The 12460-nt window shown below is 39.9% G+C and overlaps 1 protein-coding gene across 7 annotated transcripts in view; it reads left to right on the top strand.

The window, feature by feature from the left end:
* The window catches only part of MAP3K7CL (MAP3K7 C-terminal like), a 46656-nt gene that overhangs the window by 12455 nt on the left and 21741 nt on the right, over window positions 1-12460 (top strand). For 3 of the 7 annotated variants that reach the window (XM_008267166.5, XM_051859473.2, XM_002716781.5), the window contains exon 3: window positions 2402-2463. The exons of 3 other annotated variants lie outside the window; for them this stretch is intronic. In XM_008267166.5, the coding sequence (XP_008265388.1) occupies window positions 2402-2463 (62 nt within the window). Of the gene's footprint in view, window positions 1-1771; window positions 1915-2401; window positions 2464-12460 lie in introns of those variants that run through there. One more of the 7 variants, XM_051859476.3, reaches the window with a different exon arrangement.

Here is a 12460-nt window from a genome sequence, read left to right as displayed (position 1 = left end):
CAGTGTGATATTTCAATAAATGTAGGTATTTGCTATTTACATTACTACATTAAAACAAATGGAGAATGTCTTCTTCTTTTTTATAATTAAGCAGGAAGGAGTGTGACTTCAGAGGGGCAAAGTGGATAAAGTCTCAGGAAGCTTTGCATTCCACTCCTGGCTGTCTTCCAGAATTCTAGGCTGCCCTGTGTGTTCGTACCCTTGACAGGATAGGACTTTCCTCCCAACAAGTACCTGCTCTTGTGAGGGCACTTGATTATTAAGTTTGGGATGCCCAAGTGAAATATGTTCCCATCACCTGTGCCAACTTTTTCTGGCTTTGACCCAACAAGCTAAAATAATCATGATGTCTAGGTGATTGAAATTATACTGAAGCAAACATAAGTGCACCTAGGCCCCAAATCAGTTTTACAAAGTATAAATTTTATAATGAAGCCTACCTCTAAAGGGTTGGTATCCACAAGTGGATATTTCTGCCTTTATTCAACTATTAATATAATACAATAAATTAAAAAAGCTATAGTAGTTGGCAGAATTTGTCACTTCTAGTCTTTGCAGGAAGAGAACATTTGAAGGACCTGGGGTTGCATCTCCTTATACTCTCAAGATTCTCTTCCTGCCTGCAGGAAAGGTCTTGGGAAAAAAATTAAGTTTCTAATTGCTCTGTGAAGCTAAAGTTAGAAAGTGTTAGTGAACCCTGGACATCCATTATCTGGCACAGGTGCACATACAAAATGGATTCATATTTGCTGATGCATTGCATTATTTTAAGCTACTTTTAAGTAGCAATGTTATACTACACTTGGCTAGCATATAACAAAGGCTATTAAGTGATGTGATCCTTGAGGTGTCTGGCTGAGGTTAAAACCATCCTTGTTTGAATCTTTCTGATGATTATTCTTGGTGCTTTCAAAGAAACACAACCTCTGAGAGTCCAGGAGTGTGTTGGGTACTACATTTTCTTCTGGATGGTGCTCTCCATTAATAGAGAAGATAGTCATTCCTCTGTGTCTGTAGGTTTTATACCTGAGGATTCAACCAATGGCAGACTGAAAATATTTTGGGGGAAAAATGTAACAGTGTTGAGTGTGTGGACTTGTTTTTTCTTGTCATTATTTCCTAAACAATAGAGTACAGCTACTTTTTATATAGCACTTACATTGTATTGAGTATTATACAGAATCTAGAAATGATTCAAAGTGTATGGAAGATGTGCATATGTTGTATGCAAGCACACATCATTTTACAGAATCAGCTTGAGCATCTGTGGATCTTGGTACCTGCAGGACTCCTGGAACCAATTCACCACGGATATCGAAGGGCCAGTGTGGTTATTTCTGCAACAGGTGTGGCCTGGATTGCTTTTTCTTGTTCAAAAAGGACATCGATCAGTTTTTATCAATAAATTTGACTATGATGGTGCAAATATAAAAAACATTATCTTTCCTTGCTTTATTATAATTGAAAATAGCTTTGATTTTAGTTTGTGTTCTGTCTTATTCCCATCATCCTGGGTACTGGCATAGGGATTGGCAATGGCAATTGATCCCTCTAAGCCAGACTGCCTGGAGAGGGAGGAGGCTCTGCTCCTGAAGAGACTGTCTGGGAGCAGCAGGATGTCCTTGGAGGGGTTTGGGGATGATCTGGATATTTCAGGCCATATTTCTGCCAGGTTTCCTTGGTGCTTCTGAGAACTGCATCTTTTGATCCAACAACAGCTGCTGACCTCCCATTGGCTACTGAAGGACTGGCTCAGGAGACCTTTTCAGTAGCTGGGGTGAGGATGTCAGGGCTCTGGGACTCAGTCACTCCCTCCACAAAGCTGGGGATTCTGCTTTAGGTTGGGAGTGATGTCTGGAGCTTGGGAAGAAATGTCCTGGTTAGGTTTCTGCCTGTTAGTCCTTGGAACCCAGAGTGAGTTCCTGGTAAACTGCCTGTGAGTGGTGGTTTGTGGTTAAGAGCAGAGGGTAAAACCATCACAGCTTGTGACACTTGGAGCCATTCACAGAACTAATGCTTCTGTTTTTCACTAACAGGTTCATCTCTCCCTCTGAGGTTCAGGCTGCCTCATTAGCACCTTGTTAAAGAATTTTCCTGTGTATCATATTTTTGCTTTTGGCTAATGTGAGAGTATTAAAGACAAGCCATCCTTCTTAATTGGAGAGCTACCAGGCTGGACATTTGAGAATTTTGATTGCAAATTTTTGTTCAGACTTACTGAGCTCTCCATACTTTGGTGTGTACAGAAAGGGAGGAAAATTGTCTACATTCTGTCTTCTCCCATAACTAAGCAATTCATACTGATGGTCTGCCTATGTGTGTCCAAGGAGGTTTCCTGGAATGGGGACTCTTTTGAGAGAAAGGGTTCCATCACGAAGAATCACTTTATCTTTGTGTTTAGATGATACACCTCCTGAAGACTCCATTCCTCTGGTCTTTCCAGAATTAGAACAACAACTACAGGTAAGAATTTTTCCATAATCTCTCTTCTTCCCTCCTCAGTGTCACAAAGTGGAATGAGCTGGTCTAACTGGGAAAGACTGATTTGGAGACAGAGTAGGGGGTTTAAGTCATCAGGTGTACTGCTCTACAATTCCAAAGTGAGGCTGAAGCCTTTGTGGAGTACCCCAGGTTGTTTAGCTATGACACAAGAACATCAAGAGCTTATTCAAGGGGTCTTCAAAGAGTTCATGGAAACTGTGTGTTATGAAATAAACCATGCATGGATTTCAAAATTATGTGCACTAAAGAAAACTCATCTTTTTATTCCATTTCCATGAACTTTTTGAAGCTCCTCATAGTATAAACTAATTCCTATATTTTTAAAAATTTAATTAATTGAGAGACAGGGAGATGGACACACACACACACACACACACACTTAGAGACACACACACACAGACAGAGAGAGCTCTCATTCATTGATTCACTCCCCAAATGCCTACAAAATCCAGAACTGGACTGAAGCCCAAGTTTGGAGCTGGGAACTCAATCTGGGTCTCCCACATGGGTGGCCAGTACCAAATGCTTTGTATTGGTGGGAAGCTGGAGTCAAGAGCTGGAGCTGGGAGTTGAACCCAGGTGCTTCAATAGATATATGCAGGAGTTCTAACCAGCATCTTAACCCCTGGGCCAAAGGCTTGTCCTAGCTTTTATTTGTAAGAAAGTCTGGAACGTGGCATTAGGAATGGCCTCTGCTCTCCTTTGCTGTGGATGTCTCCATAGCATTGAAACTTTGGCTCTGTTTTGGGTTAGTGATTTAGTGATAAACTCTGCAGAGAAAATGTTTCATGTTGGCCAAAGCTTTGGATAATCTCCAGTCCTCTATCCTCTGTCCCTTCTCCACTTCTGTGACAACTTTTAATGGAATATAAATATGGTTAACTTTCTGAAAATTGTCTGGTTGACCCATGAGAAATGTATTTTGTGTACATAGTTTTGGATGATTTATCAAAAGATATCCCATTAAATGTACCAGAATTGTTTGAAAGGTGCTAATTTAAGATATTTTAATTTTCTTTAGATGATGCATGGTGATTTAAGGTAAATTTAGCTTTTATAAGAGCTTTTGCTTACAATTGCTGGATGTTGGCCTTGAGTTCCCCATTTGCTTGAGCACTTCACTTTGCAGGCACATTTAGACAAGTCTAATAGGCAAGTCTAATCCTACATACAGATGTTTTTCTTTGTCACTACTTTCTTTCCCTAAATAATGATTTTGAAAGTATTTAGGATGAGTCTGCAACATCCAGTTCCCAGCAAGTTCTGAAATTCCTTAGTATGAGTTGAGTATCCTTTATTCAAAATGCTTAGAGCCAGCAGTGTTTCAGACTGTGTATTTTCCCCAAAATTTTGGGATATTTTCATATACATAGACATATCTTGGTGGTGGGATTCAACTCTAAACATGAAAGTCATTTATGTTTCATGTACACCTTATACACATGACCTGAAGGTAATTTTAGGCAATATTTTTAGTCTGCCCACAGTATGACTACAGCCTGTTCCTAAAGGTCAGGTGTGGAACTTTCCCTTTGTGGCATTCTATTGGTGATGAAAAAAGTTTCAGATTTTAGAGCAGTCCAGATTTTGGATTAGGGCTCTTCCTTTTGTACTTCATACCCAGTAGTTTTTCCCATTTGTGGGTGTGCCTGGTGTCCTTTGAGTTTAAGGCTCTTATTCCTAGTCAGTCCTTAGCAGAAGGAGGAAGGGCCAAGAACAATCCCTTGTTGCAACCCGAGATGGTGTTCCCTTTCCTTTGCTTCTGTTCTTATCTCAGTGCCCAGGATACGGAACTAAAAGCCTGGGAGCAACCAGGTCAGTTTGGAGGAACTGGTGCCCCACTACTGGGATGGCCTCTAAAAGCCAACATGGCATCACTCGCGTGTGCCCTTGCTTGTTGTAGGAACCTTGCGCTCACTCTACAGCAGCCCTGGGCAGCATCCCTCCAACAGGAAGCTGGCTTCACAGAGAAGTACCAGTTATGCAGGTGTTACTGAAGATTGACTCGGAGAAGTTAAGTAATATTGATCGCCACCTAGCTGTCAAAGGCAGCCCTGTCGACCCTTAAAGCTTCTCCAACTATCAGTCATCTCTCTTCTGCCTACCTTGCAGGGTCTTCAACCTTGCTCTGCTGGTTCCTGACATCTAACCAGACTTCTTCTCCTCTTTCCTCCTCCTACCAATAACTCTTCTTTTCAGATTGGAGAACCATTCGGCTACTCTCTGCTTTTCCTTCTAATGGCTCATGCAACATAAAATGTTCTTTGCTTAGGTTCTGTCTTCATAGAATAGTTTTCTATGGGCTATCAGTGGTGTAGTTTGGATTATAAAGTATAACTATTTTTCCTCTGATAATACATTTTCCCCTTTATCTTACTGTTACCTCAAAGTCATGTTATTATAGAAATTAGATGGAAATAAGGAATAAGCATGAATTGAAAATGTAAAACCATATTCAGGTTCCTGTTCCCTCATCAAATGATAAATCATTAATTCTGCTTTTTTATACAAGAAAAAAGATGTTTCCCTTTGGGAACTTTAAAGGTCTTCCCTGCTTTGTGGATCATTCTCCTTAAGATTCATAGCACCTCTGGCAATTATCCAGATAATATTTCTGTTAAAGCACTGCTAGTTCTATTTAAATTTTATAGCTTTAACTCCACTTGACATACATTAGAAATTAAGTCTCTTTAATTATTTTACTCCAGTGAGACTATTTCATCTTCATTGATCTTTAATGAGTTATGCAGTTTACAGGGTGGTATTTGGCTCAGATGTTTAATTTTTTCCCCAGTAAAATACAGTATTGCTTTATCTCTCCACAAACAGAGAGCATATCTCCAGAATTTCAATAAAAGCATTTCAATAAGTGCTTGTCGAGGGTGAGGGATATGATTGAGTTTGCTACGAACATTTACCAGTTGTTGAGATATTTGGTTCAGGTTGCCTCTATCTAGAGCTAGTGCCTGTTACCTTTATTCTACATAGCAGGCATGAGTAACTAAAAAGCGAGTCAGCAAGGATTGAAAGGGGGGAAGTTTACCACAGAAAATGCCATTTCAAAGTAGAGTCTTGATTCCATGCTTAGCATAAGCATATACATTTAAGCCACTCTGCAGCAGGAAATCTCCATGTTGAATGCAATAAAATTGCTTTATATACCAAAGGAACAATCCATTACATGGAGCAGACCTTCTTTATAGCTAGTCTCATGTGCTTTCATCACATAGTAATGACTCTTGCAATGCTGCCGATTCTCATAATCCATTGTGGATGAATAAAAATTAGGTTATAAAGACACATGAAGTGCCTTCTGGTTGTCACTATTTTCTTGAGAATGAACTGATTCTTGATTACCTCCAGCAGAGCCTTAAAATCTTGCCTAGTGAGAAATAGATGATGCTAGGTGATTATAGCCAGCCCCACTCTCTGCAAATCTTGGATTTAAATCCCAACAACTCATATTCAGGGCCTGTTAGGCAAGAAATGTTTCCCTACATATGATCTCATTTGATCATTGAAATAATTTTGTAAGCTAATTATTATATTTCCACTGTACAGATGATAAAGTTGAGGTTAAATTTGGGTCCAAATAGATTTACTACCTCCCTCTTTGTTGTGAATTTATGGGCCACTTAAATTAATTTGATAGGGAGAGATTTTTGTTTGTTTCTGATTTGCAAGGTTGCCATAATGTAATACTGAATAGCCTGTAAAACATGTTCTGAATTTGTCATATCTATTACACATTCTTTGGTACTTTTTAAAATACAGTTATAAAATATCTATTTGTTAGATACTCTATCACCAATGTGACCCCCAAGATTTTTCTGTTGCTTTGCCAAGAATGTGGACATGTTTGAGCATGTAATTCATGGTGCTTCTATTTTCATGGAAGCCTAAAAAAGCCTCCTGCAAGAATAGCAGTGACAAACATTTCTCTTGATGTCTCTATTAATGAAAAATGTTGGGCAAGAGACTTCAGGGTAAGGTAGGTGATAAATTGAACATCCCTTCATGATGTTCATTTGTGGGCCTTGGAACTCAGCCCAGGGGCAGGTGGAAGGTTGATTCTATTTTGTTCAGATTCTTTTCTTGGGACTGGGCTTCTAAGTTCCCCATAGTCTTCAGCGAAAGTATTTGGGTACAGATAGGTTAGACCATGCAGGTAGAGTAAAGGAGGTCCCATTCTATGTCTACTTCCATTAACAAATGAAAAATCATTACTTTAGGTTTCAATTTACTTCTATTTGAGTAAGAGGTAAGGACATTCTGTCTCCCACTCTCCTTCCTTCCCTCTCTCTCTCTCTCCTTCTCCCTCTCCCCCTCCACTTTCCCCTCTTCCTCTCTCTCCTTCTCCCTTTCCATTTCCCCCTACCTCCTGAATGATGATAGAATCCCTTAAAGGTCCCAGGGTTTGGGTCAATACCAAGCCTGTCTTATAGCTTAACCATATTCTTTGGTTTTAGGAACTGTGGTTTGAGCTATACATGATCTAAATCTATACTATAATGTGGTCTCTTTTTTTAAGATTTATTTATTTGAAAGGCAGAGTTACAGAGAGGCAGGGAGAGAGAGAGAGAGAGAGAGAGAGGTCAGTCTTCCATCCACTGGTTGACTCTCCATACAGCTGCAACGGCCAGAGCTGTGCCAGTCTGAAGCCAGGAGTCAAGAGCTTCTTCCGGGTCTCCCACGCAGCTGCAGGGGCCCAGGGACTTGGGTCATCTTCTACTGCATTCCCAGACCATAGCAGTGAGCTGGATCAGAAGTGGAGCAGCCGGGACTCAAACCTCTGCCCATATGGGATGCTGGCACTACAGGCGGTGGCTTTACCTGCTATGCCACAATGCCGGCCCCAGTGTGGTTTTACTGTGTTGGAATAGGGAATATGTTTTTATAATCAGGTATAGAACATAATGACAAGCAGATGTAATTTATGTCCTAGATGGAATTACAGTGATGGAACCATGGGCATTGGCATTGGATTAGTCTAGATTTGGCTCCACATCTACAATTTTATGATTTCTGGCATGCTATTTGCTGTCTCTAACTCTCATTTTTCTCAACCACAAAGTGATGATAACTGTATCTGTCTCATTGTTACTGTAGGAATTAAATGTGGCACTGAGTAGATCTAGCACAGTCCTTAGCAAAATAATTACTCAATTGATGTAACTCCCTCCCCTAGCGAAACTGTTGATTAAATGAAATATTTAAGAACAAGTAAGTAATTTATCTTTGCATATGTAAGTTGAAATAAAAGAAGCATCCCTTCTTTTCATCAAGCCAAGTTACCTGGAAAATAGTGTGATTTTTTTAAGCCAAATTGAGCAATAGCGTCAATTTCTCTTAAAGTCCTCCCATATAATCTGACAGTGACAGGTGTCTCTGTGGTACACACTGATCTTGCATTTTCTCAGACAGAGTCTGATAAGTCCAGAAACTGATGTCACCGCCACAAATAAACAATTTCGTCGCTTCAGTTATGTACTGCAATATCTGGTTATCTGAGCAACTTCTCCAGAAATTTCTTTTAGATCTTGCATCAACATACCCGTTGATATCTGAGACATGATAATGGCAGAAAATGAAGGAGTCTCAACAGTCCAGCTTTCTACCACAATAATCTTTAACACCCAACTGGATGAAATGCAATTAGGCAGCAGTCTCACAGAAGGCATTGGAAATGGCTCACATTTTCTCTCTCATAGATGTGTTGAAAAGGATCTTATTGCTTTCTGGCTGCTTGAGACCATTCAGAAAACATATATAGCTACCCTGGAGTACTACACTAGTACGTTTATTTGTTTATTTATTTGAGAAGCTCAGTGGTTACCATGGTAATCCTTATTTGAAAAGTTGGGGATGCTTGGGTTATCTTACTCTTTTATACAAGAATAATACAAAAGTTATGAAAAATGGAATTAAAAAAGGTAAGTTTATTTTGGCATAAAAGTTTTTGAGTCCATGGAGTTTTTTCATGATGTGCATTTTTCCTGAACATTTTGAAGTATTCTTGTATCATTAATGTCAAAGAGAAATGACTTAGCTTAATGTAATATAGTGCATAAGTTATGCAGTATGATTATTAGGGCTTACTTGGATCATAATGTGGTATTATGAATTTGACAGATTAAAAAATAGCTTAGAAATTTTTACCATTCTAAGATAATAGTTTTTAAATATTAGAATTAGCCTAGCCAGTTTTTCTCCTTGGGTGTCACATATCTGTGGATATTGAGGCATTAAAATACAACATAAATTTAAAACAAACACATGCTTTTCCTCCAAAACAGGTAACATTGAGAATCAAGGAATAAATCTGAAGTCTGCTCAGTAGCATGTTTAGTTTCCTAAATATATCCTCTGTGTGGGAAGCTGGGATAGGAAAGTTAAAGTCTTACATTTTTGCAGTAGATGAGGCTGGTAGTATTTGAAGAAACCAAGTAGAAAACGGAAACACTTAATCCGGCTTTGCCCCTTGCTGAGGGATGCTTGGCTGGAGCCTTTCCCACAGGGCCCTTTCCAGGGGATGGAATCCACTTTGGGAGGAGCTTGCTATGAACGGATGGCTCGGGCAAGAGCCCGGATGGTGTGGTGTAGTTCAAGCCTGCATTCTTGGAACGGGACCCTGCGGTTTCTCTCTTACTTCATCTTGTTAAATCTGTCCGACGATTGGGGTGGATACCAGAGATAGTAGCAGCTTCTTTGCACTGCCCTGTAATTTAAAGCCTCTGCAAACTGCATCGCCAGGCACAGTGGGAGGAGGAGGAATGGAGGAAAGGGGGTGAGGAGGAGGGGCTCCCTCCTGGGTTCTGACCTCATCCAAACACTAGTCAACTTGAAAAAAATGTGCTTCAAAGTTGATTTGAGGCACTGTTAGAATGTCTTCAGTTTTGTTCCTTAGAACTTACTATGTTGTGTGATAGACTAGACACCCTTGCATTGAGCAGGTCTGAAATTTTCAGTGCTCACACAAGAATTGAGCTGTAGGTTGAGAGTGCTTCAAAAAGTTCATGGAAAAATGGAATTTAAAGATAAATTTATTTTGGTGCGAAAAATTTTGAAATCCATGCATAGTTTTTTTTTTCTTAATTCATCTTCTCCACAAACTTTTTGAAGTATCTATGGACATTAAGAATACCTTTACCTTTTCACAAATTGAATCAACTCTCTTTGGTTTTCTTTTATTTGGAATGCAATATTCCTTAAAGCAAGAGTGTAGCATAAATATTTTCAAAGTGTTGGACAATGTAGTGTAATTATGGATGAAACTTGCAAGGAAATCATCTCTTGATATGAAAAGAAATTAGCTATTGACAAAAAGAGTTTATTTATTGATTACTCATTCCCTACATGGAATTATAACAACAGAAATCTGACAATAGTCAAAATCAAGCAATGCAAATTGAAATAGGATACTTTTATTACACAAAGTCAATCGATGTTTTTTATCTGGACATTGCAGGTAGGCATTCTTTTAAGCATTTTTAGTGTTTCTTTTAAAAAAAACATTTTATTTATTTGAAAGAGTAACAGAGAGAGAAAGAGAGAGAGTGAGCATGCATAAAACAAAGAGGGGGGTGAGCCCTGTGGCATAGTAGGTTAAGCACCCACCTGCAGTGCTGGTATCCCATGTGGGCTCCAGTTTATGTCCTGGCTGCTCCTCTTCCAATCCAGCTCTCTGCTAATGGCCTGGGAAAACAGCAGAGGGTGGCCTGATTGCTTTGGCCCCTGCACCCATGTGGGACCTAGAGGAGGCTCCTAGCTCCTGGCTTCAGATCAGCCTAGCTCTGGCCTTCGCAGCCATTTAGGGAGTGAACCAGTGGACGGAAGACCTTTCTCTTGGTCTCTCCCTCCCTCTGCTTAAAATTCTGCCTCTCAAAGAAATAAATCTTTAAAAAAAAGAGAGATTGAAAGAGAGAGTGAGTGAGCGAGAAAGAGATCTTCTATCTGCTGGTTCACTTCCCAAGTGGCCACAAGGGCCAGGGCTGGGCCAGGCTGAAGCTCGTGGGCCAGATCTCCTGCACAGGCGACAGGGACCCTATTACTTGAGCTATCTTCTGCTGCCTTCCCAGGCTCATTAGAAAGGAGCTGATTCAGAAACAGAGCAGCTGTGACTGAAACCTCTGCTCTGATATGTGATACTGGTGTCACGAGTGGTGGTTTAATCATCAGCGTGTGTTACAGTCTCTCAAACCCATGTATGGCAAATTAATTCTTGAGTAACAGTGTTTTAGATGTCACATAATTTAAGTCTACTAGTACTTCCATTTGTAAAACATAAACATGATTTTTTAAAAAAGATTTATTTATTTGAAAGGCAGAGTTACAGAGAGGCAGAGGCAAAGAGAGAGAGCTCTTTCATCTGCTGGTTCACTCCCCAAATGGCCGCTACAGAAGGAGCTGGGCTGATCCGAAGCCAGGAGCCAGGAGCTTCTTCCAGTTCTCCCACGAGGGTGCAGGGGCCCAAGGACTTGGGCCATCTTCCACTGCAATCCTAGGCCATAGCAGAGAGCTGGATTGGAAGAGGAGCAGCTGGGACCTGAACTGACAGCCTTATGGGATGCTGGCACTGCAGGAAGAGGCTTTACCCGCTATGCCACAGAACTGGACCTTTGGAAACCTGATTCTTGTGTTTAAGTTTTAAGAATCTAGTTCCTCAGGCAGAAACTTTTATTCAATGAATGCTGATGGTCATCCACTGTCTTATTTTGAAAGGTTGAAGAAGGTAAGAGAGAATCACTCTCAGTGAGGACCTTATAATACCTTTACCCATGCACACATTATATCATAAAACAATGAAGATATTCTACATAGAATAATGCATACAATTCTATAGTTCTACTTTTTATAGTAGGTGCACTCAAAACTTTCATTCACCAGAATTCTTATTGTGCTGAGAAACATGTATATTCAAGCAAATTCTTTATCAATTTTCTGAACTAAGATAAGTGTCTGATGTCAATGATTGTCTAAGGCGTGCTCTTAGGATGATTTTGCAACTTACCCGTAATAATTTCAAGATTTCTCATAATAAATAGGTACCAATTAGAAAAGAACAAGGCAGGAGTGCATATTTAGCCTGGTAGTTAAGTCACTGGTTAGGATGCCTACATCCAAAGATTCAAGAAGGAGCCTGTTGATTATGATTGTAAGTTATAAGTGAATCCTATTGGTTTGTCCAGTGATAATTGGAATTTGCAACAAATGGCATAGGGATAATAAAGATATGAGAAATTTGAAATTCTCTGGTGAGAAATTTGGGAAAGAGAAATGTTGGGTAAAAATGGAATGAGCCTTAGATAGGGATCCTTTAATAGTGATGCTTGAAAGATAGACTAGGGCTACAGAAAGTCCTAATGAAATTATTGTAATTATTGTTATTTGAATTAACTTTTTTTTATTGTGGTAAGAGGAATGCAAGATAAAATTTACCATCTTAACCGTTCCTAAGTGTACAGTTGCATAGTTGTTGTGCAACAATCTCTAGAACTTTATCATCTTGCAAAACTGAAACTCTATACCCATTAAACAGCAACTCCCCACTCCCCCTCCCTCTGGCCTCTGGCAACTGATGAGATAATTTTACAATGTTATGGTGGGTTGTGCAATATAACTTCCATCCTTACTTTAAAAAAGGGAAATCTATGTTGCTGTTTCATGTTTTCATGCAAATTGGGAGAGCTGCAAGCGGTGCTGAGTTTCATGTCAGGCTGGTCAGGAGAAAAACTTGCAGGAACTGGAGATTAAAACAACTCTGGTGTCTTTTTACTCCTGGAAACACTGGGCCCAAGTATTTTTTTGTATTTTCATTTTAAAAAATTATTTATTTGAGAGGCATAGCAATAGAAAAAGAGCTCCCATCTGCTGGTTCACCTCCCACAGGCCCTCAGGGGCTGGAGCTGGGGCAGACCAAAGCCCCAGTGCTGGGAACTCAATCAGTGCTCCAACATGG

This window comes from Oryctolagus cuniculus, chromosome 4, assembly GCF_051225735.1.
Source record: "Oryctolagus cuniculus isolate XC-2025 breed Fujian yellow rabbit chromosome 4, ASM5122573v1, whole genome shotgun sequence".
Classification (NCBI taxonomy): domain Eukaryota; kingdom Metazoa; phylum Chordata; class Mammalia; order Lagomorpha; family Leporidae; genus Oryctolagus; species Oryctolagus cuniculus.
Note: the sequence above shows the minus strand (reverse complement) of the source record. Positions and strands in the feature narration are given on the sequence as shown.